At 32.5% G+C, this 26,210-nt stretch overlaps 2 protein-coding genes across 5 annotated transcripts in view; both read right to left on the bottom strand.

The window, feature by feature from the left end:
* Nucleotides 1-17,517, bottom strand: part of LOC130441890 (dipeptidyl aminopeptidase-like protein 6) — a 197,628-nt gene extending 180,111 nt beyond the window's left edge. For all 4 annotated transcript variants that reach the window (XM_056775715.1, XM_056775717.1, XM_056775716.1 and 1 more), the window contains exon 1: nt 17,280-17,517. The gene's annotated coding sequence lies outside the window, so the exon portion shown is untranslated. The remainder of the gene's footprint in view (nt 1-17,279) is intronic.
* A 2,304-nt stretch (nt 17,518-19,821) lies between these two features.
* Nucleotides 19,822-26,210, bottom strand: part of LOC130441591 (venom dipeptidyl peptidase 4-like) — a 37,120-nt gene continuing 30,731 nt past the window's right edge. The window contains exons 14-15 of the mRNA XM_056775332.1: nt 24,796-25,007; nt 19,822-19,984 (exon numbers count right to left, since the gene is read on the bottom strand). Of these exons, the coding sequence (XP_056631310.1) occupies nt 19,844-19,984; nt 24,796-25,007 (353 nt within the window). The 3' untranslated portion in view covers nt 19,822-19,843. The remainder of the gene's footprint in view (nt 19,985-24,795; nt 25,008-26,210) is intronic.

The raw sequence follows: 26,210 nt of genomic DNA, 5'->3' as shown, positions 1-26,210 counted from the left end.
TACCGGAACCAAAACAAGAATTAAAATTAAGGTAGGACTCTCTGAAGAAGTTCAAATTAATATTTGTGTTCGACAGGGAGACAGTTTTAGCCCAAGCCTATTCAACATCATAATGGATCAAATTATCGAGGAATACTCAGAGACCGGGAGGGAGGAAGGAGTGATGACATAAGAGAAGAATTGGGAGTACAGGATGTGGTGAGATGAGTCAGGGCACAAAAAAGATTCTGGAGGGATCACCTAGAAAGAATGCCAGATGACAGATGGAAAAGTGGGCTAAAACCCAGAGACCGACCACACGCAGACCACCAAAGAGGTGGTAAGAGAGCAGGAGTTCAGCTTCTCAGGAAGATCCAAGAAGAGGGCCAAACGTCCAGGATTGAACTGGACCTGATCGTATTGAAAGAGGAAGAAGAAGAAGAAGAAGAAGGCAACTAATCTAAGTACTGTGGTAAACATGTCCCCTCGAATTTAACAATATATAATACAGGTACACTTTCTTTCTCCACATTTTTCATTCTTCCACTTTTTCGCCGAACAACTTCCTCAATATAACTGTAATCCTCCAACCCCTGACTGACCCATGTCTGACCCAGGAAATTTCAAATCACCATCTTTTGGGAATACCGACATAGTTAAGTCCTTCTACCTTCCGCCTTGTTTAATGACATCTCCTCCTATTTCTTTCCTATACGAACCCAGGCAAGACGTTGGATCACTCTTCCTCGGGACAGCGAAGCGAACAGATTTTTAGCATCTAGATCTCAGCGGATCTACGCTGCGTCTGAACGCGCGACTTAGCTTAACTTTACGTTTTGTATATATTTTTTGTATATTGTTGTGTTGGTATATTTGTATGTATAATAAGTTCAAGTAGGTATCGAGCTTTGATTATTGTGCTACCTCTTTACCATCCTCCAATGTCCAGCGCCCAATGTCTTAGGAAAAAGCTGAAAAATATACAAAATTCTGAACACTTTGTTCACTGCTCCATTACAACATCACTTACAATTACACTTTCTGACGCGTGCCTTGAAAACCATGTTCTCGCCTTCAGAAATCGAAAGTAAAACGCTTACAGTATCTATGAGTGCTGGTGAAGTAGTAACAGTATGAATGTTACCAATTGTTTCAAAAATTCCATTACTTATAAATTGAACAATGCAAAGAGCAAATGATGTAATTGAAACACGTGCAAAACATTAAGAGATATTCGAACGAACCAACTTTGCTAACTTTATCCCAGAGTAGGACTACAACTACTTCCATTATTTTGTCTTATCGTGTATTTCTGCATTTTCTATGCGACTGCCAACAGATATAGATTGTTAGGTGAATTTGTGGAGTTTTCAATCAGGCACTCTCATTAAGTATTATGTCATTTTGATAGACAGGAAAGGTTCACTGTTAAGGAAGTTTCTGCTGTTGTGTTTATCGAATACAAAAAGTATTGGAGTTTAGAGAGAAACTTCAAGCTTATTCAAGAGAATAGTTATTACTGTAAGTAACAAACTTTCATTGTGATATTGTATTTTAAATAAAGGCTATATTTCAATGTTACTTTGTTCAATCTAGTGACAATAAAGCGGATCAGCGATCCTGAAATTTGATTTTATGAAAAAATCGATCGATATAAATAACATTTATATTATGAATATCAAAACTGAAACGCTAAGATTTAGATGTACCAATTCCTTAAAGCTCGTAAAATATTTAGACAAATCATATATGAGGGTCTTTTTTTTTTCAACCTCCGATCGCTCCGTGCATACACTAGACGGGCAAAAGAAAGCGGGCATGTGCTGTAGACCTACAAAATCTCGCACTACACACTCCCCCATTGTTGACATTCAGGCGTCAGTCGGCGTTGTCCTACAACCATTATTGATGTTCCCATCAAGTGTGAATTGCAAAGTGTGATTCGTTCTCTACAGGCTAAAGGTCACAGTGCTGCAGAAATCAATCGGAGATTAAGTAAAGTGTATGGAGGAAAACTTCATGAGTGATGGTGTTGGGCCAGGATAATATCGAAAGTTTAAAGACAGCCGTAATTATGTGTATGATGAAGGGGGCCAAGGACCTGGTTGAACGAGTTGACAGAATGGTTAAAGAAAACCGCAGATTCACCATTACTGCTTCGTTTACGCAATTTCCAGATGTTTCAAGTCTGCTTCATACTCTTCTTGAATTCATTGGCAGCAACTTTCTTTGAAAAGGATATTGAAAATATTGTCCGCAGATATGACAAATGTCTCAATCTCTTCGGTTTCCTCATCGACATGTCACTCAATATTCTGTTCATTAAATTTTAATACTATTTAACTATTCTTGTAATGTCTTAGACACAATCCTTCCGTTTTCGGAAAGATCGCTTTGTTCGTTATTCAAGTGTGTTTCAACTACGTAATTGGTAGATAATGAGTTTGAATGCTTTATTGTTTCACGATTCTCCCGAATCTCATCGGATCTTTTGCGACACCCTTACACGTATTTTATATTTTACATTCTATCATATAATATTTGAAACTAATAAATTAAAAAAGCACGCTGCCATAGCAATAAGAATTATAAAATAATTTTCTAATACTTCAAATAAAGGTGAAAGTTTTTTTATAACAAAATTTTATTACCAATCAAAGTGTTTATTTACTGTCTTTCAGTTAATTTGCTCGCGATTGCTGGATAATCTTGCCCTGAACAATTCCTCTAGTAGTGGATTTGAGTGGGGTTCTATATTTTATGAATCACTTCTTGTACAGTGGGCACTTCCAGGTCCACGTGAATGGTATCTACTAGTATTTTCGATTGGGATTAATATCTATATTAGATTTGGAAGCGCAACCCCACAGCTTAAATCCTTATGTTCATATAAGCTTGATGACAGACTTGTAGATAAGGACTTTGGATTTTCTCTTTATCAACCAATGTAGTTCTCTTGCTTTTATATCAAGTTGTTGCTTTTTTTATGATGTGATGTTTCCAGTTATGTCTGGGTGGATTCCTAAGTATGGTTGTGGTATTATTTAACTTGACTAGCATGCATTTTACATTTGTTGATTTGCTCTGATTCACTTTAATTCTCCATATTTTTTATCCACTATAAATGGTTTAGATGAATCTGAACATTATTATTTGTTAATGATTATTTATTAGTAGATAGGATGACTGTATCGTCAGCAAAAGTTACTTTTATTGTATACTGTATCCTGGTATATCTGATGTATACAATAAGTAAAGTAGCGGCCTAGTACGTTACCTTGTGGCATCCCTGCTGTAATACTAAAAAGTCTGGACTTTTCTCCAACAACTTTTGTTTGGAAGGTTTTGTTGGCTAAGTAAGATCAGGGAAGTAGGTAATAGTTTGGGGTAGGAGTTCTTTTACTTTTTTATAGCAGTCCTTGGTGCCACACTATGTCAAAACCCTCTCCAATATCGAGGAAAAAGCAAAGCAATACTCTTTGTGTCTAAATCCAAATTAATGGCAGGAGATCAATTCCTTTAAAGGTAGATCTTCAATTATTCCACCAAGACGTAATTTTCCAAGAAGTTTGGACATTGTTGGAAGCAGACTTATTTGATGGTAATATGACACGTTAGTTGAGTCTCTGCCTGGTATACCAATTAATATGATTTGTGTAACTTCATATGATTTTGCGGAGTATCTCAGTCTTAGGATTGCATTGGAAATGTATGTTAACAGGACTGTAGTGAATTGATCCGCAAAAAATTTGCTTCTATCACAGGGTTCAGAGTGTTAAAATTGAAGTGAAAAACGTGAGGTATTTTATGTTCAATAAGATTGACTTATTTGTATTGCAAATGTTTTCCAGTTTTTAGTTTGATTTTATATCAATTTTTATTTTTAGTCATTTAAAATATTATTTATTTTCATTCAAAGTCCGTAACTTATCCCAGAAGTGGGTGAATTGCATTTCTGAAAATGCCACGTTTTTCTTCCATTATTGAATCAAGCAGCATTCTTATCTGGTAATTGGTACAGAACAATATCAAAAAGACCTTATGGATTATATTGGAAACATTCAGATTATTATTTTCATCTACTCCATACCTCCCTACAATTCTTACGCAGATCAGTGAAACGGCAGGTATCTGATAAAACCTATAAAATGTTGAACAAGGTGAAGAAATTTTTGAAATCAAACTTATGAAACGAATGTTGCAATTTTATTAATAGCACTTTGTACATCTCTTTTGTATTGTACATTTTTCTCATTCATATCTTTTCCATTTTCCAAGTTATCTGTATCTGTTTTTACCTACTGTTCTTTATATTCAAAGACTTACTCATTTGTCAATTGAAATAAAAATGTTTGCCTTATTATGTTTTAGCCCATGGTTTCTCCATAAAAATCCATTTAACTCCATAATATTGAAAACTAATTATGTAATTGGCAACTACAAAACTTTGATTTGACGATATATTTTGTAGACATTTGGTCTGTTTTATATAAAATTTGGCTTGTAGCGACCACGCTGTGACCTTGTATTTCAAAATACTTAATGCGGATAGACATTTCTCCGAACAAGCTCCCTTAATAAAACGATAATGATCAGATCTCGCTCGAATGCCGAGATCTCAACGAAGCTGCTCCGTTTTCAGAGTCTCGCGCGATGTAGTTTATTCTTTCGATGTATGTATTTTTTGTTTATATAGTAAGTTTAAGCTATTGAACTTCGTTTATTGTACTACCTCTCCCTTACTCTCGATACTAAAACTAGCGCCCATGAGCTAATGACCTCTAGTAAATGATTATTATTGAGCTGAACTTTTCCATTTTGTTCAGCTTTGTAAATCGTCAACACTTTATTTTGTTTAATTGTATTATGCTCACAATTGTGAAAAATAGTCAATACGGTTCTACTAATTTACAATTACAAATTTTCTGATTACCATAATTTTCAATTCAAATTTTAGACATGGGACACGGCAGGCCTAATGTAAAACTTATGTCGTGCCTCATTTCCAGCGCCGTAGCGTGTACTGATATAGATGTCAGCGAAGTCACATCAATGAGTCCCCTTTTTTTCATTCTTAATATCTACCCAATAAATATGTCTTACCAAAGATGCTTTCACGAAACATACCAAGACGTGGTAGTGAAAAAATATAAACTCGCGACAGGATAATTTTGAAAAACCCATAGATTTAAAAGCAAGACTTTATTTCATTTTTTACAAATAAAAGAAATCTTCCTGGAACTATTTCTGTACTGAAGTGTCTGAAGACTAGTAAGTCCTCTTTACATTGAAACAAAATAATTGATAATCCGTGAACATTGAATAGAGCATTTATGATGTATCGAAACAATCACTTTTATGATGACAATTTATTTGAAATCGTGCTATTAGGATCTGTGTACACTCTCCATAAAAGTTCATAAATCTTGAATTTCTGTAGATAATTATTAACCGTCTGTACTACATATTATGTTTACTAGCTTGTCTAAGTAGTTTCTAGATTGAATTTTGAAATATAAAGTTTTGTATTTTTTCATTCGCATTTCCAAGTATAAAACATTAGCCATTGATTACATTTTATTAAGTCAATTGTGATATTATTTTTCGCTGTAAATAATACCTAGATGACAATTTGAGTGCGGATGAAACTAATAGGAGGGCTTTTGTATGATTACCGAGTAGTCTCTAGAGAGATGTTACGGATGTGTTTCAAATAGATATCGACCAACTACAAACTGTAAAATACAAACGTAGAAGAGGACGACCTAGGGTTATTATCCCTCACTAGATAGTTCTCTGATTATAGCTTTGTTCGCAGGTCAAATTCCGAATCAGTTTAGGAACCGATCACATGCGCACTTTAAAAATTATCGTTCGCGGATAGGTGGAGCTTTTGTTTATACGCAGGAACACTCTAAATATATTTTTGAGCATAAAAAAAATACTCCTTGTGTTTAAATTTCAATTGAAACAATACTTGATTAACTTAAAAAAGAAATGATGTAGGTCTTCCATCACATAATTAATTCATCAGCAATAATATTCATTTGTAGCCAATCAACATTTTGTCAATTCCCTAGGGAAAATCGTTATTATTAATAATCAGGTTTTTTTTAAGAGGTATAGGATTTGATTTAATAAAAAACACAAAAAATTTGAAAAAATTTATGAAATCTTTATTGGAATCGATAGAACAATCAGTATAACTTAAAATGATGACTTCATGCAAATGTTGGCTAGGTTTTAGATAGTCCATGCACAAGGTCCAATTTTTGCACACTCTCTCCAACATATCGGCCGGTATTTCAAGAATAAATGCTTCAATGTTGGTTTCCAGTGCGTCAATCAATCGTTACTGGTTTATCCCTGTGTGGCTGTATTATGGCCCCACAAAAAAACGTGAGATGAAATTTTCACCGAAGGCGGCTCCTATTTTGGCCATTGTTTCGCGTGCCGTGTGGTATGTAGCACCGTATTGTTAAAACCACATGTCAGGCATGTGCAATTCTTCCATTTTGGGCAAAAAAATCACACGGTAGCGCTCGCCATTCATAGTAACGTTCCAGCCATCGTCGCTTTTGAAGAAGTACGGCCCGAAGATGCCAACGGCCCTTAATCCACACCAAACACTGACTTTTTCGGGATGCATTTGTAGCTCTTACAATGATTTTGGCTGGTCTCCACTCCAGATGCGGCAGTTTTGCTTCTTGACGTATCCATTCAACCAGAAATAAACTTCGTTGCTAAACACAATGTTTCGATAAAAAAAGGGGATCTCCCTCCAACTTTGCCAGCGCCCATTTACCAAATGTTAGACTTGTGGCGTCAATGCTTGCACCAGCGGTATCTTATAAGGTTTTATACCTAAATCCTTTCTCAAAATTTTCCACGTAGTGGAGTAACGCAGGCCCAATTGCTGTGAACGGCAGCGAATCGATATTTCACGGTCATCAGTATCCTCTCTGTACGTTTGCATGTTAGTGGTTTAATGTCCAATAGTGTAAACTTGGCTCAAAATTCAGTCAGAAGCCTCGGAATAGATCTGTCAAAAGCAGTGTTACCAAAAAGATACATTAACCCCTACACTAAGGAGGTGCTTTTTAAGATATATAGGATTACAACAAAACTGTTTTACAAAAAGTGTTCTATAAATTTTTATAATTATAGTGTTACTACTATTATTAACAAAAGGTCGACACAAATTAATAATACATGGAGTTTTTTTACAGAGAGTTGTAGTTAAAGTATAGTATTCTAATCACTAGTAATGGTTATTTCTGATTATGATCAATTGTACTGCGAGCGTAGCTTCATGATTCATAATTACTTGCTAATCAAATAATATATCATCATTCCAGTAAAATTCAATAACATATAATATAATAATTCACTCCAAATCCTAAAATCATTGAATTAATCGTGATAAGGTATCTTCATAACCGACTCTCGATGTTGATTGTTGTATTCATCGATTCGAGTTACCTAGGATTTCACATTTTCCTTTTATTCTACAACCCAGAAGTGATGGATGGAATTTAATTTATTGAAAAGCATGTGCTTCAAATCAAACGAAATACATACTTCTTGGATTGAACATTTCCATAATATCGATTCAAAATAGAACTATATAGAAGGGAATAAATGAAAAATTTCGACGATTTTTTTTTACTAATGTTTATATAAACTTGAAATCAAAATCTCGTTTGGAGGTTGGAGCTTTGCCAGTCGAATTTGATATTGAAAATTATTAACGTACCGTACGGAAGAGCAGAAAATAAAATAGAAAGTTGTAGCATAGCCAAATCCTCTTCTACTTCACAATTATAGCCCTAGGCAACTGCGCACAAGAAAAATGAAGCTTTTCGACGGAATACAAAAGGTAAATACTTCATTAAAACAATGTGGATGTATTACTAAAAATTTCAGATCCTCAATTTTTATCTTGTATATTGAAGTCAAACCCATCAACTCGCTAGAATCAATTTTCTCCATTTTCCAAAATATTCCAATCCAAACTCATCATCAGAATTGAAATTTTATTATAAAGGATTTTTTGCTTGATTTTGATACATATGGAGAGAATTTTTTCGCTACAATGTAGATATTTTCTTCTATAAAACGCGCCTCTCTCATAGAATATGTATATGTTCACAATCTGGTGTATAGATTGAACCAAATTTCTGTTATGCTAAGCTACATTAAAATTACTTATGGAAAATGTACAATCCAATAGACTTAACAGTTTTTCAAAACAATAAACAGAATAATAATAATATTCCAATATATTCGTTGAAGTCTAGGCGGTATTAATTTTTGTAAATGGAAACTTATATATTACAATATTATAACTCCTTATTTCGATATGTATACGAAGGGTACTACTTAAGTTTTTAGATGTAGCAATAATGATGTAAGCATATCAAATCTGATATCATACAGTTTGACATTTTCTATGACTTTTGACGTGGATTGAACCAACAGTATTGTGCTGATCAACTCGCTTTGACTTTTGATGTTTGAAGCACCATCTTGAGCCAACGTGTTTCGCCTCTTTTCTGAATTCAATTGTGGTCGTTATGCGCTACAGAATAAATTTCGTGAAGGTCGTTCAAAATCGGCTGTTATGCCAGAAAACATTGATGCTAACTATACATAGATCCTTATATGACATACTGTGAAGTTGAGGCATTAGTTCCACTCGCATACATTCGGTTGTCAAAAAATTTGTTTGAGTTGGATACCGCATAATTTGACAATCGCTGTATCTTATGTCGGTTGGTGCAAGTAAATACTGAAGTGATAGGAGACGAATCATAGATCTATGTATATGAAACCGGAACCAAACAAAACTTGTCTGGATGAGTATTTCAAGACGAGCCAAATCCGATAAAAGTTGTTCGCGTACGAAGCACTTCGTAGAAGACAAACGACAATGTGAGCCCTTACACATCTCAATAAAAAACAGTCAAAACATGGAGTTGATGAGTCTTTCGCCTTATAGTCCTTGTTTGGCACCCAATGATTCCTTTCTATTCTTGCAGACAACAATCAATGTCGATGAAACGATTTTCTACACCTGAGAATATTTTTGAAAACAAGCCATATCCAATTATAAATATTTGTTCTTCCGTAGCAACCAGTATGAATACTTATCCCAAATAACTGAAGTTCAGGATCTAAAAAACGTGAAGCAGATACCCAGAATCTATTACAAGTGAAATAAGAGTTGTCAATATTAATCTGTAGACTATGTGATAGTTACATTGATACGATGTACAGCTTTTAAAATAAGAGTATTATTCAAAATTTAAAAAGGTTATCAAAACAAAGAAGGAATAAAAAGAGGTAGAGACCTAAATCAGAAAAAAACTATTTTCCGAAAAGCAAAGAAAGGCATCTAAAAGGGAATAAAAAGGGAATATGAATAGATTTTCACGGTATTTTGAAGAATGAATGGGAGGAAGCAATTAATAAAGATGGAGATCTAGTCAGAGCGATATCAGATGACAAATTGCTTAAAACGTACGAGTATAAAAAATAATAAAAGTACTATAACTACGATATTCCAATAGAAATCAAAATATATACGCGAACAATCAAATGAAAGAATATGGCTTTTATCGAAATAAGATGGCGAAAAGATCGTTAAAACTGGAAACAGGCAGTAATAATACCAATCTATAGAAAAGATTGCGAAAAATAACATAATAACTACCGCAAAATAACACATTCTGATCTAGCATAGTTATGACAAAAATACTTGAAAAGATATGAGCAAAAACCTCAAAGCAAATGTAGGAGAGTACCATGGAGGTAAATCGATCATTATAAAACAACTTCAAGAGAATGCAACAAGTATAATGTTTGTATGGATAGCTAGTCCACTGGACTCAAAGCAATGATTAGAAAAGATTGGAGTTTTATACTAATATAGGTCCGTTATATATTTGAATAGAAAACCACGGAGAATTACCACGAAGAAATGGATCTCGATGAAATATTTGTATGTTGGTGTAAAATGATATAGTTTTGACATCAAATATTTAACCATATATTTTTATAATGAATATCTGTAATGGAACTCAATTATATAACAATAATGTTAATAACTTTAACTAAACGTATTGCAACTAGGCGTAATTTTATGTACTAGATCTTGGACAATTCGAACATCTAATTCACGTATTTTTCTAAAAATTTCACGCCATAATTATTTTTTTTTCTCTCGCCAGGATGAAAAGTTCGCTTTTCCTCCCTGATATGCGGAACAAATTTGTCCTATTCTCTCCCGGGAAGAACTTTCTTTTGCTCCAGGTATCATAGCAACGACTTGTTTATAGAAATATTCGCTCTAGATAAAAGTTTGCTTCACACGATATTCAGTACTTTTCTTCCTAGATGCATTATGTACTCATTTTTAGCTTTCAACCACCCTCCATCATACACTTTGCGAGATGAAAGTTCCCAAAAATCTTCAATTGGACGGACCTGAGGTAAATTAGGACGGTTATCTTCATTTGGTACGAAAGATTTGTTAACGTTGACGTATAAAATCCACTGATTTAGCAAGGCAGTTGTTGAGATACCTTCCAGAATCTACAGCTTCCTCCCTAATTCGACGGACCTAAGGTCTGTATATCCTTCGTTCAAATCGCACACCAGACCAGAACTTTATCAGCGAATTTGGCTTTTTCTCGTTTCTTTTTATTTCCAGATTGGTGAGTGTGTTCGAGGTATAATTGGGACATTTTCGTCTTTTTTTGGTATTTTTGACCATTTCATTCTAATTCCCGCGATACGGTACTTTGAAATATGGAATTCACGCGCTATTTTTCTTACAGAACTCTTCTGCTCTTTCGAGTAAAAATTCTTGGCCTCAGGCTTAGGGATCTGTCCCACCAACTTTTTAATGATTTTTCTCATTTCGAAATTATAAGTTATTCTAATGCCACTGACTTAAAGATTGTCAAGAAAATAGACAAATTTTTGTTTAATGATCCATTTTGATATTGTATTATTACAACCTATGTTTAAACTCCTAAATTTGATGCCAAAACTATTGCGACATACGTTACCATAACAAGTAGAACCCGGATCCTTTTCAACATAATTGTAGTCAGCAATTCGAAAATTGAATCGCTGAATTTGGCCCATCCACATAAAGCTAATTATGTATTTAAATGCGTTGTTGATGAAACATAATGTGAAAATTCCTCGTTATCAGTGCAAACTCAATACTACAGAGCTTCTTTGGGTCTAAGCACCAATGGAATAGTTGAAACAAACATGTTGAAATAATGTTTGAAGACGTCCTCAAAACATTGCGGTAGAGATCTGGCTATAATGCATTCAATATGTAATATGTATTGGAAGAGAAACGTGCTAATTACTGCGCTACTAATATTCAGTATCAGTGGTAATGGCTCTAATTTGTCGATCTCAGAGAGTGTTAACTATTTCTATTTTATTTTATCTATTGATGCACCACATTCCATGTTTTATTTTCCTGTTCAATTCATTAAAATACGTTTTCTCAAAACAACAGTGCACTGGTATTAAAATAAATTTTCAGCAGAGCATTTCTTCAAATTTAAGAGGTGTTTCGATCGTGACATTACCGCACGTTATTTAAACTATAAACTGAAAGTCCAATATTAAGAGAGTACATTGTATTAAATTTTAATGACTAAAACGTGCTCTGCAGCCTTTTTAGACTAGATTTGGATGAGACAAAACCCCATGGCAGCTCACTTGAAATACTGAAATTGATTTGAGCCAAATAAATTTCTCTCAAATGAAGTCTATTTCACTCTCCATCATAACAGTAATAAAAATATTCTCTACTTACCAACCGTATTATAAACAAAGTCATTGTTTAAGACCGCTTGACATGATGTAAGACAACATGCAATGCAATGCAAGACGCAATATTTCTCGATCAAAAGCATGCACAGATGAAGTTCATCTGATTGATTCATGCAAGATCTTGACATTATCGGTTTTGTGCCGTTTTTATTGCATGCGAGTTGTAATCTAGTTACTTTTGGCATAACAGATCTGCTGACTATCGTCATAGTTGACCTATGTACAAAATATTAGTAAAAATTTGAGATTAGAAACTTGTTTACTTTTACTGTTTACAAAGAATTGCATGCAATTTCTTGTACGTAGTATTGCATTATGTAAAGCGGCGTTTACACGTAAAAATACAACAGACTGTTGTGCATTGTGTGACGATGCATTATCGTGATGCAACATTAACCCGCGTATATTGGCTGACTCAAAAGCTGCAGGTGAAAATTTTAAGTTATGTACGTTGAATTTTAAACTTAATTGCTTCCACTAATTCTGTATTGCGGAAAAAAACTGCGTACATTATATATTTTAGGTAAACACATGCCATTTTCCCGTGATATTCCATATATAACATCACTCAATAAGTCGTATAACTACCTAATAAGAACACATTTTATGCCAAAAATCAATTTTACTAAACAATGTTATCTACTTCAAGAGGAATACAATAATTAGAATGCTTCTAACTTATCCATGCCGTACTTGTAGAAGGATTTGTCTTTATTCTCAAAATAGGCACTATTTTAAGCCATTGTTTCTTCATTTGAGCTGAATTTCTTATCGGCGAGCATTTTTTGAAAATGAATATCCAGTAGTCACTAGAGGCCAGATCTGGATTATACGGTGGATAAGGAAGCAATTCGAAATGTAATTCGTTCAGTTTAACCATCGTTGCTATCGACTTGTGAATAGGTGCATTGTCTTGGTGAAACATTGGCTTTTTCTTCGACATATGAGGCCGTTTTTCCGTGATTTTTGCTTTCAAATGATCCAACAACTCTATTTAGTATACGCTATTCGTTGTCTCTCCCTTTTAGAGATAGTCGATGAAAAATATTCCATGCGCATCCCAAAATACTGAGGACATAAGTTTTTCAGCTGACTGTTGCACCTTTGGATGCTTTGGACCTGGTTCACCAGCTGCGGTCCACTCAGTTTTTATTCCGGGGGGAAGTGCTGGATCCATGTTTCTTCCATTGTCACATATCGACGCAAAAAATTTGATTTATTACGTATAAACATGGCCAAACACTGCTCTGAATCATCAACTAGTTGTTGTTTTTGATCGACTGTGAGTAAAGGCAGCACCCACTTTGAAAAAAGTTGATATCTTTGCAGCCTCACGTATTTCGGGTAAATCAAATTTACGATTCAATATAACCAATTTTTGCACTTTTTTGGTATTTTCTGGAGTAACCACCTCAATTGGTCGACCAGAACGTTCACCATCATCGTTGTTTGTACGACCACGTTTAAGTTCAGCACACCAATAACAAATGGTTCTTTTCAATGGAACAGAGTCCGGATAACACTGTTGAAGCCATCGCTGAGCTTCTATGGTATTTCTTTCATCATGAAACAGTGATAAATCAACACACGAAATTGTTTTGGATCCATTGTTTTTAAAATAACAAAATTAGCTTCACTTCCATGGCTGCCACTTTTTTCTGACTAATCGGAAAGTTGGTACTTCATGAACGTCATATGGATTTGATCATGGCAACGCTATCTGTGTGTCAGTCACACGACTTATTGAGTGTACCTAATATTTTTGTACCAAATATATTCACCTCGTATGTGTAATGTATAATCATTAAACTTTTGCACACGTTTGAACCAAATGTCGAAGCATTCTTCCATTTCGATTGAGGTACCTTTAAAACATGTGATTTTTACGCGTCAACTGCTCCTTCAGATGTATAAAAACTTATTTTAGATCTGCGAGAATAAGAAGAAATTATTGGGTGCCAAGTAAGAACTTTATGGTGGATGATCCACCAATTCCATATTTTGACTGCTTAAAAACGTTTTTGTTTGAAATTAAGTGTGACAACTTGCATTATCGTGTTGGAGGATGATTCGTCTTCTGATATTGGATTTCCTGATTTTTTTTAACACTTCTGGCAAGAAATGGTGACCATTTGCTTCGAAGTACTTCGTGCGCAAACAACTTATTAAATTTGGCTCGTCTTTAAAGACTTATACAATCGATTGTTGTTTAGTTTTGAGTTTATATTCATAGATCCGTGATTCGTTGCCTATCACGACCTTATAGACGTGTTTTGAAGCACTGCTATTAAACTTTTTCGATATTTATTTGCACATTCGAAACGAGCTGTTTTTTGAGCGATTGTTAAATTATACAAAGCGAACAATTATTTTTGAAAGCCAAATTCATGCTATATTGAATGTATACGAGTGGAACTTATGCCCAATTATGCCTCAATCTCACGATATATCATATGACCAGCAAAACACCGTAGCTCGAGAAGGTGTTTCATCACCAAAAGTCGAAGGGAGTTGATCGGCATATTGTTGTTGGTTTAATCCATGTCGAAAGTCACAGAAAATCATCACACAAAAATGTTCATGATTTAATTCCATTTTTTGACCAAGATGAATGTTCTCAGTACGTTCACCATTAGAAATGTTAAACTTTGTTATGAGAATATCAGATTTGACATTTTCATTTAATGTGTATTTATAAAACTTAATTTTTTTTTTAGATATATAAACATAAAATAATGTATATATTGTAGAAATATACATCATGTATATTTGTATACAATTAAAAACCATCTTATGTTTAACAAGTTATTATGTTTCAAGATAAATAAGTGAGTTATTACAACAAGTAAATACTTAGAGCAACATTTATTCTGTATACCTCTATGGATATATTATAGATAAACGTAGATGCATCAAAAAGTTAAGTATATTCTATACTTACGTTAGACTGCACATTGGAAATGTTATAACTATATAAACATGCCATATTCTGTGTTATCTGGGAATACGAAATTTAACATTATTCAACAATACAAACGTTTACCGTACGATTTTTACTCACTCTGTCCTTTGGAAGGCGTTAAGCCTATACGGCAACAAACGAGTAACAAGTCTCAATACTTCAAACTCTCTCTACATATATTTTTAGGGATCGAAATATGTATGATTGCTAAAGTACCAGGAATAATAAATTCCATAAACATACATTAGAACTTATACGATTTTTAAAGTGACCTGTATGATTTATTAAAAAATTAAAATATCTGTCCAAATAATGAGAGTAAGCTAAGAAGTCTAAAGAGCCAACGCATAATGTGTGTTATATTATTTGCCAAAAAAAAATTAGAAAATTATTTTTATCATATTTGTAATCAAATCGCTATACGTACACGATGCACCACAAATTTCCTCCGTCACTCTTATTTAGTACAATTAAGAACAAACCGACTATATCTGATACTAAAATGTAGATTGTGGTTAATCTCGCATATATAATCCAACATGTAAACCTCTAAAGCAACATCTAGAATAAGCATACATTTTTGTTGTAATCCGTTTAATCCACAGTTAATTCTCTTAGCTCTCATTCTAAAATAGAGAGTGGATAAAACAAACTATCAAGCTTATTATTTTTATATTTATCTATTTATGTTACTGGAGAGCAAAACATTTCTTTAAAAACGTGCATAATAGAGCTTGTTAGGGATCGTACACTCAAGTTGCTTCAAAAATTCTACATCGCTTTCGTAGTCCTCAGAGGCACATAAGCGCTGCAGTACAGACCTATCAACAGAATTAAGAACTTGGAAATGATGATTACATCATTTTAATAATACAGTAGAATGTCATTTGTCTCCAGAAATAGTCTATAAATAGTCTTTTTAAAAAATAAATTTTGATCTGCTCTAGAAAGTATCTATCTTAAAAATAAATTGTCAATTGTCTTTGGACACAGTCTTATCCAAAAATAAATTGTCTTTAGGAATAGTCTTTTTAAAAATAAACTTTGATTTGCTCTAAAAACTATCTTTCTCAAAAATAAATTGTCTTTAGACACAGTCTTTCTCAAAAATAAATATCTTTAAAAATAATCTTTTTAGATGATAGATTTGTTCTAGAAACTATCTTTCTCAAAAGTAAATTGTCAATTGTGTTTAGAAATAGTCTTTTCAGAAAATAAAATTAGATTTGCTCTAAAAGCTATCTTTCTCTAAAACAAATTTTCCTTAGACACAGTCTTTTTCAAAAATAAATTGTCTTTAGAAATAATCTTTTTAGAAAATAAATACAAAATAAATTGTCCGTTGTCTTTCGAAATAGTCTTTCTGAAAAATAAACTTAGATTTGCTCTAAAAACTATCTTTCAAAAACAAATTGTCAATTTTCTCTAGACAGTCTTTCTCAAAAATAAATTTTCTTTGGAAATAATTTTTTTAGAAAATAGATATTTATTTTCTCTAGAAACTATCTTTCTCAAAAATAAATTGTCAATTGTCTTTAGACACAGTTTTTTTCAAAAATAAATCGTCTTTAGAAATAGTCTTTTTAGAAAATAGATGTTTATTTGCTCTAGAAACTATCGTTATCATTATCCTGAAATTTTTTTATTATTATAATCTTCAAATCACATATATCGCACTTGCATTAACATGTAATTTAGTTAAAGTTTTCCGAAAATAATGTGTAGGAAAGAATTTCATAATCTTTGGTTTAGGCATATTTCCAACACAATTTGACATTTGTAGAAACATTTCTACACTTGTACACTAAATACTTTGGTGACCTCGACTGTTTATTTCAAAAATCAGTTCTGGATCAACGAAGTAGAATTTCGCAAACAATTATGTCATTCAAATTTGAAGCTATATTAAATTTTCAAATAGATTCAATTATTTAATTTATTTTTGTTTAGGTACAAGAAGGAATTGAATACGATTTTAAAATTTTTCAAAAAATATTTTGGTCCAATTGAGTTTCTTCTTAATACGGCTCGTATATATCTTTTTTCCAGGTAGAACTTAACTGACAGCACACTATAACTGCGACGACAATTCGTTACTCCCCACTTCTAACAAATGATCTATTAAAAAATACCCAGTAGATCATCATATTATTAAGGATACATGTGGAAGTTATATATTTTAATATTAATTTTTAATATTATAATTTATATAAATTTGATCATTTTCTCATACTTAGCTCATGTAACATGAATTACTTCAAAGTACCCCAAAAAATTTCGATTTTATATATCACACAATATCATCCAAAATGTGCTTCTATAAGAATATGAAGAATCACAAATTTTGACAGTTTTGAATGAAACTATCTCATAATAAATCAGAAAACCAGCTATTATTTTAACTAGTACCTAGATGAATATAAATTAATTACAAAAATCAAAAATCTGATTGATTTTCATAGAAAAATCTCACCTTTTCTAATTAGATTCAAGTAGGGTTTTTCCAAAGCGATAAAGTCCAAAATACTGACTGACAGTCACAAACGGAACATCTATAGACAAAAAATACTTAATAACCGTTTTTCATAAAGTTTCTCTAACTAACACTAAGCATAACAGTTGAGATGAAGATACACTTGCACTAAGAGTTTTGGAATAGCGCCTGTAGCGTCGGGACGCCAGGCATCGCGTTCGACAAGCGGCCGAATACTGCAGCAGAGTTCGCCGGGACGCCGCTCCAGCGCCCCCGTGCGGAATTTTCGAATGTTTCTTATCCTTTTTTTCTCATAGTGGTGTGTTGTCGGAGGATGAGGATTAATTGTTTCTATTTTTTTTTTACTTTGAAGTTCCTCTCTACACACAGGGTCAAGTACGACAACGAACATTAATCTTGTAATTTACCGCTTCTGTAATAGTCACAATTTTTCATACTTTAGAAATAATAGAAGATATTTCGTCAATAGAAGAGATTCTTCTTGATTAATCCCTTATTTCAAAACAAAATTTTCAGTTTATACAAGTCTGTGACGCGAATTATTTTTTTTAAGCGAGGGCTGCTAATTAAGTTTTGAGATAGACAAATAAATATTCATAATTGGAGATAGCTATATTATTGTTTAAAATATTCTCTATTAACACTATTTCTACCGACACTTCACGTATACCTATTCCTACCGCCGTCAGTCAAATTACCGGTCTTTCAAAATGTATAGTTTTCATAATTGAATGCAAACCAATAGCCAACTTACCAGTATAAAAATTCTATTTGTCATTCATCAGTCATCAAAATTCATTCTTTGTCGTTTTACAAACATTTTTTGCATACGTACTTTTCACATTTTAGACAGATTTTGTTCGTCTTATTATTCTTACAATACCTTATATCACATGTTTTCCATTCACGAGAACCTCTACTTGTACTTGTAATGGGTATTGGTTGATTTTCTTTGCAGAGCTTTTGGTAGTATTCGATAGAAACTTCTTCTGCCAATTGGAATAGAAGTTCCTGTCTTTTAATTTCTTTCTTCATATAACTTTCAACACACAATTATTTGAGGGATAAAGTTTGGTTGAAAGAAGTGCCATGTCGTCATTTTTCAGTTTTGCCAGTTTTGATAGCTCTTTTCTATTTACCCCAATCGTATTTTTTTGTTAAACGTTTTGTTGCTAAAGGTAAGCTTGTAAAAAAGTTTTCCGTGATTATATTTGTTCCACATCCTACATACGGTTCTACTAATTTCATAGTGACAAACTCCCCAAGAGGAACTGAGGGTTCTATACTTTCATCTTTTTCCAAATATGGAAAGCCGAACATCAGATGCTAACCAAAATTTTATACCAAATTTGTCCAATTTATAGGGCATGTATTGAGTGAATCTACACCTTGCTTTCGTTGGAAACAATTGTTCGTCAATAGTAATATATGGTCCTGGTTTATAACAATTTAACTGTTATCAATAAACTTGTACCACACTTCGGAAATCACAGCGAATTTATCGGTTTGTAACCGTTGGTTTCGTTGATTTCTGTCGTCAAATCGAATAAATCTTATAATCCCCGTAAAGTCATGTCTACTGATGGTATTTGAAAAAAAAAGGCGCGCCCTACTTTTTATTCCATAGAAGTGCTATATCTTAGTCTCATATGCGCCGCGTGCATATAGAATTGTAAAAAATCCATATAACTTTGCAGTAGACAGTTCCCATTCATATCCCAACACTCTAAATGCCTCTACCTCTGCGCAACTATAAACACTTACAAGAGCCGTAAACTATTTTTTGAAAGGCACTTTTCAAACAAACTAGTGAAAAAATGTATGTCAATGTCAACTTATAAATTGTATTAATATCATTAATGCAGGGTGTTTCAAAAAAACGTTAAAAATACATATTTTCTATAATTTTGCCACAACTACTGGCAACATTGTATTGAAATTTTTTACGAATATATTTTGGAAACTGATACATTCAATGAAGACAAATTCATTGTTGGATGTATCGAACGAACCGTACAACAAGCGCCCTCTATGAAAGTTAATCTTGTAACTGTATCATAAAAAACATCAAATGTTCCAATTTACCTACTGCTATGTTTGTTTGTTTGTTTTATAATTCATAAATATTCAGTCGTTTTTATTATGACGACATACCAGATGAGTTGACTGATGAGATGAGGTAAAACAATTTATCAAAAATCTTCCTTAGCTCTTCCAATCATTTGTTATTTTTGACAAGCTTTGAAATATTTGGCTACAAACGAGATACACTAACAGAAAAAGTAAACCGCGTATTCTAGATTACCGACCAACCTTCTATCTATGATTAATGTGTTATATTAACGAACAACAATCCATAAAGATTACTGCAATTAGAAGATTAAAGTTGAGTACGAATTGACTTTTTCATTGCAAGGTTTCTTGTTATATTTGTAAAACTAGAGTTACTTGAGATAATCATCTAATTCAAACAATGAAATGATTGATTTATTAGTGATATGACGTGAAATAAAACAACAAATACATTTAAATAATCATTTTATTCAGTTTCTTTTCCTTTCTTTTTCTGTCCAGCTATCGTGAACAGAAGATTCTATTCCGAATAAAACTGCCCAATGTTTATCCATCATATGGTACAAATGTTTCGATACATGTTCTAAGGAATGGTTTTCGTCAGGATAACTCTGAAATAACAAATAATATCCATTATTTATTCAAACTTCAAATTTAAATAAAGGTACTACTAGGAAAATGGGAGTTTAAATTTTTTAATTACATTGTGATCTATGTTCGTAGATATAGATTCCGAGATAATACACTATGTCGTCTACAAATATTATAGTTGTATTCTTTTCCATTCGAACTATTGTTACGGCAATATTTTTTTTACCTTTCATTAAGGAATTAGTTTGTATTGTGGAATCTATATAATATCAACAATTGACAGAGATCAATTGTTGATATTATAAGATCAAACCATTAATGAGTCAAGAACTCATTCTTGGTGCAGTCAAAGGTGTAGCTATTACATTCATTAATAGTCTGCTTGCAGCACAAACAACTGGCATGAAATAGGCCTTCTGTCTATCATTTCAAACAACTGCTCCATTAAACAGGAGTGAAATTCGACGGGTGACTGGTTTTTTAACCGAACACGTTCTTCTAAGATACCGTCTTCATGCTGTATGCATTACAGACAATCCACAATGCCGCTGATGCACGGAGGAAGAAAAAACGGCACACCACTTTATTGATGAGTACCCAGCACTCACACGTTCGAGGCTCAAACACTTAAAGTTTTCTTAGTGTCAAAAAATTGGAGTAAAAACGGCCAATTAACTTCCTTCCTTCAGTTTTCCCTCTAAATGGGCTACGATAAATCTATCAGAAGGCATCATTTTCTCTTTCAGCTTACAACTTACTTTTTATCATTTGCATGTATGCATGAGTATTGGCATTATATTTATAAACTTGTTTCTAATAATTTCAGTGAAAAATTAGTGTCCTTCATTATATCCCCAAGTTCACAATGCTTGTTTTGTGTTTTTTCCTACCTTCCTACGTAAACTTTAACTTATGGTAGATCTATGGACTGAATATATTTCCGGAAAACATATTTTGCAATAGCTCTGTCGTAAACTATTAGTCCCTACCAATGTTTCCCTTCACCGCATTTTTCATTTTTGGGAAATAGGAGGCATGATGCTAAATTTGAAAAGTGGGACAGTTCTGAACAAGCGGGAATATATTTGAAGACTGAATTTTATAAGAAAAAAACCGTTAATCTCCATATTTCGTCCATCATCTTATAAATGCTCCCCTACTTCCTTGAAAATCCTTGAAAAACTTTTTCCGAGCGAGTTGAGTAACTGATTTTACATTGACAACTTTGAATATCCATCTCAAAGTCGAAAGCAAAGATTCAACTCCAGAAACAACGACATCCGATTCCGCAATTGAAATTATAGAAGATTTTATTTTTGTTTATCACTCATAAGAGATTCCAAACAAATTTTGTACTCATTTTCATATCATCTGACAAAATGCTTTGCACTGACCCGTACGTAAACCATAGCATATTCTAACGAACTAATTTGTCCATTTTTACCACAAATTTATATATTATTGATATCAAAAAAGGTCCTGATCGTTTTCTACCATTAAAAGACTAATTGAAATCGCTCAACAATGTTCAAAGTTACATTAATATAGTTGGATTTTAACATCTTAAGAACTACTTGGAATCTACTCTAATTTGATTTTTTCCACTATACTTTTTCTGGGAAAAGAATATTGGCAATTTTTATACCAAGTTAATCTGGCTCATCCAAATGAGATAGTTTAGATGCCAAATAATTACCATATGCATGATTTGTTACAATTTTGACGATCATAAAAAACCTGTTGACAACAAAGAGTTTATCTTGAATAAAGAACATTAAAACAAAGTTACACTTAGATCTCAATTTTTCGGAAATAAAAATTTTCGAATAAGTTAACCTGAATGAAATAATTGTACAGGACAGATAAGGATAAAATTATTTGAGTTTTTTACTGATACTTGAAACATTCATCTTGGTCAAAAAATGGAATTAAATCGCGAATATGTTCGTGCGATCATTTTCAATTACTTCCGAAGAGGATTAAACAAACAGTATTCTGATAAATTCGCTTCGACTTTTGGTGATGAAGCACCACGTCGAGTCACCGTATTTCGCTGGTTCCCCGAATTCAATTTTCAAAATGAATTTCGTGAAAGTCATCTAAAATGTTGTGTCAGAAAACATGTCCATAAACTGATATTGCAAGTCATGTGATATACGTGAGATTGAGGCATACTTGAGCATTAGTTTAACTCACATTCAATATTGTATGAACATTTGACTGTCAAAAAGATTTGTTTTTTGACAGCTCAAAAAAGGCGTGTGTGATTGGTGCTTATAAATGCTGAAAAAAATCAATAGCAGTGCTTCTCACTCACGAAGTACTTCGAAGAAAAAATCAGGGAATTCATCGAATTGATGGGTCATCCGCCGTACAATTCTTGTTTGGCATTCAATGATTTCTTATTCCCACAAATCAAAAATAAATTGCGAGTTTACCATTTTTCTACACCTGAAGAAGCGGTTAATGTGTTCAAATCACAAGCTTTGGAGGTTTCTGAGTGTATTGATCTCAATGGAGAATATTTTGAAAAACAATAATGCCATATCCAACTATAAAAAATATTTGTTTTTTTTTGTCTATCTCAAAACTTAAGTAGCAACTCTCAACTAGCTAAGATTCTAAAGCGAAAGAAATTTCAAGTAATTTCTTGACCACTACTGGTATCAACGCAATAAATACACAAAATTTGTAGTGAAAATTTGTGAAAAGCGTGAACGGTATTTGAGCTCACGACCAGCGAATATACTAACAGTAATAAGTCACTGCTCTTAGTCCTAAGGAGATTTACAAACAATCAAACCCACATACAGATGAAGCTAATATAATCGTGTTAAGAAGTATGTGAAATTTTCGTAAATATCCTATGCACTCTGGTAATAATCATACGCTTCTTTGTCTTATAAATTCAATATTATCCCCAACAATTAGCATTTTTAGAATAAAAGATATAATTCAACGATGAAAATTGGACATAATACATTGTTATTTCCTGCACTACCTTCATACCTTAGGAATGTTTCTAGCCTTAATATTTTAATACGCTCCTATGAAAATTATTAAAAAGAAACTGAGACCAACTGATCAATATTCAATTCTCATTTAGGTATAGTAAACTATTTTAAAAATTGAAATCGCTTGAGATATAAAATTCAACTTTGTAAAATTATTGATCTTCAGAAGAGAAGCATTTTCATTACTATTATTTACAAGAGCGGTTTGACGCAAGGTTCTCTTCTCAATTAAAAAGTTACTTTCATTTTTCAATATAATCTCCTATCGACTCTACATACTTAATCTGGAGACTCAATTTGACCGAAATCGATTTCCACCAAAAAGTTTGGGAATAGAAAGTAGATAGAGGGTGAATATGACGAGACAATAAATCATAACGCAGTCTGGCTAATTTTTCAATTTTCAAATCAGCACAATAATGGCCCGCCTTAGTTTTCCCTCGGTAAAGATTAAATTGTTTTTTGGTTAGCACGTTTCTTGGATGAAGTTCATTGCTTCGACTGGTTATTTCTTTCTGAAGTATAACCCAAGTCATCTACCGTATCATTTGCATACGTTCTAAGATATCCCAGCATTCGTTTGAATTTTTAATTCCGCCGAGCTCTTGATCAGCATTAAGCGATCTTGCAAATACGTTGCTCTGAAATGTTCCAAATATTCTAATCGCTTCCATTATAATGAGAAATAATTTATAACTCTTATTAGAATAACCCATGTTATTGTTATATGTCAAATTTATGAGGCATATTTTCTATGTTAACGATAATCGCGCAATTTCTACTCAACATTACAACACTACCAAAACACTGCACAATTATTACTTCAACCAACTTTCCAAACAGTTCAGATTTATTATATTGTTATGAGGGAATACGGAGATTCATAGTTTGAAAATATATCTCCAGATATTGTTTGTAATAATTTTTAATATCAAACACATCAAGACAAAAATATGAAATAGATTACAGTCACTTCATGGACTAAGTAATGCTACTTAAGGAGAGTTATCACAAACATTGAAATCTTCAACACTTTGGTCCAAGTCGATGCTGAGGAATGCCATAATTATCAAAAACTGTATTGAACAAGTTTTAAACGAAAATCTCGGGAAAATATTGCTTAAAATAGACAAAAACTCCCAAAAGTATTTAGCAAGTTCTATAAGATAAATCTGATGAAGTTATTCAATATATGGTAACGTATGTTTAAGAAAATCTTATTGAAGATTATATTTTTGTAATTAATTTCAAACTGCTTCATCTATTGGCAGGGAATGTGTTATTGATGTGTTACTGAACTTCGAAAATTTAAAATTGATGATACGGATTATTTTAATTAAGCCATTTTCATAAAACGATCAGTTACCACAACCAAAGTTTCTAGGAATTTCACATTCAGAGGTAAATTCTACCGAATTTTAAAGAAAAAATATTCATAGTAGTCCTTCGGAAAAAATAAATTTGGCATCATGAGTAAAGATAGAGCTAAGTATTTGTAATTTCCTAAGTCGAAATTATATACCGACCACTGTTCCGAAGATAATCTGTGACTATTTTAGTTAATGGATTCGATATTTATGAGACAAAGCCAAGCTCACTAAAATAAAGTGAAATCGTCGCAAAATTATTAGAAATAATTAAATTACATAATTAAAATGTGTTTCCAATCTAAATTTGCATTTTCACGTATCTTCATATATATAGGAGTATAAATCTCAATAAATATCTCTGAAATTAGAGGTTGAATTCTTTGAATTTTGGCGAACGTATTTGTTATCAAAAGCACTATTTCCAAATAAAGAGAAAAAGGATCTTACGTGCTGTCTGAATTCTATATCAGCCAGTTCCAATGCTTTGATGAATAACATCGAATTTTGATAATGAACATTATCATCCCCTGTACCGTGGATTATAAAGTAATTTCTTCCTCTGAATGCTTCAACTACATTGGCCAAATTAGTATTGTTATATCCTACTTCATTATCTTCTGGCGTATTCAGACCCATATACCGTTCGGTGTAGATGGAATCTGAAATTTATATGAGAAGAAAAAAATACTATTCTAAATCAAAGCTAAAGACTTATTATTGTTGAAGTTCTATGTGTATCTGTAATTGATAGAATGTATGAAAATTTGCCTATATGTTTAAGTTTCCACAAGATGAATGTTATTTTGTAAAACTACGGCAATAATTGCACTATTGAAATGAAAAATTAATAATACCGAAACAATAAGCAATCGGCAAGTTTAAGAAAATTCCAAATAAGCTCTCGTTCGTTAACTATTATGTCTACAACAATAATTATACTTCTTCCAATTTTTATCAACTTTGAATTAGTTCTGTCAGTAAAATAACTAGTTTTAACTTTTAATGTGTTTTTAAAAAATTATAATTATTTTTGCGAAAAATTCACCCACATGCCGATTCGGTCTTACATTTTGCCGGCTTAAGTCGCAAACCATACCATTTTTTTTTCTTTATTATTTTTCAAGTTTGTTCAATTTTTTATGGTCCTGGAAAAATATTTTAGAATGGAGTTCTGTGTTCGACTATCAAAAATTTAAATATCGTCATATCTTTATTAAATTCGGAGCACTTACATAACTAACTTTGGCTAGATGCTTCGGAAGGCGTTAATAACATAGCAGATTGATAATTATTCATAGAATTCAAAATTAAGCTGTATAAAATTGCACGATTATTACCTGTCATTTAAATTTGAATAGGAAAAGAATTCCTTGAACAGTAGTTCGTTTTGGGCTATAACCAGAATTATTCTGATTGATAAGACAGCATCAATAAATTTTCGAAGAATATAAAAAGCGATTGGATTTATTTAACTGAATTATAGAAAGAATTGTTTGTAAAACTCATTCTCACAAGGTATAATTAACCATTTTGAATGATTTTGACAATTTGCTAAGTATTTCATCGCAATTTTTTCCATGGTAAGAACAGTGGATATTTTTTTAATTAATAACAAAACTATGTAAGTTTTCTTATTTAATTTTTCTATTTTAACGCCTTGAATCATTTTTTTAAAATTCGGTGGATGAAGCAGCTAAACTTGTTTTTATTCTTGGCAGATCATTGATGTTGATGGTACTTTGCTTTTAAGCAAAAGGTATTTATCTCTTTGGGTTAAACTTAGTGCCTAGTTCATTTAAATACATTGCATATTCATAATTATTTCGAAGTACCTTTTTTTGTTTAAACTGCAATTACGGCAA

Source organism: Diorhabda sublineata, chromosome 3, assembly GCF_026230105.1.
Source record: "Diorhabda sublineata isolate icDioSubl1.1 chromosome 3, icDioSubl1.1, whole genome shotgun sequence".
Lineage (NCBI taxonomy): Eukaryota > Metazoa > Arthropoda > Insecta > Coleoptera > Chrysomelidae > Diorhabda > Diorhabda sublineata.
The sequence above is the reverse complement of the archived record's forward strand: the minus strand, read 5'-3'. Positions and strand labels throughout refer to the sequence as shown.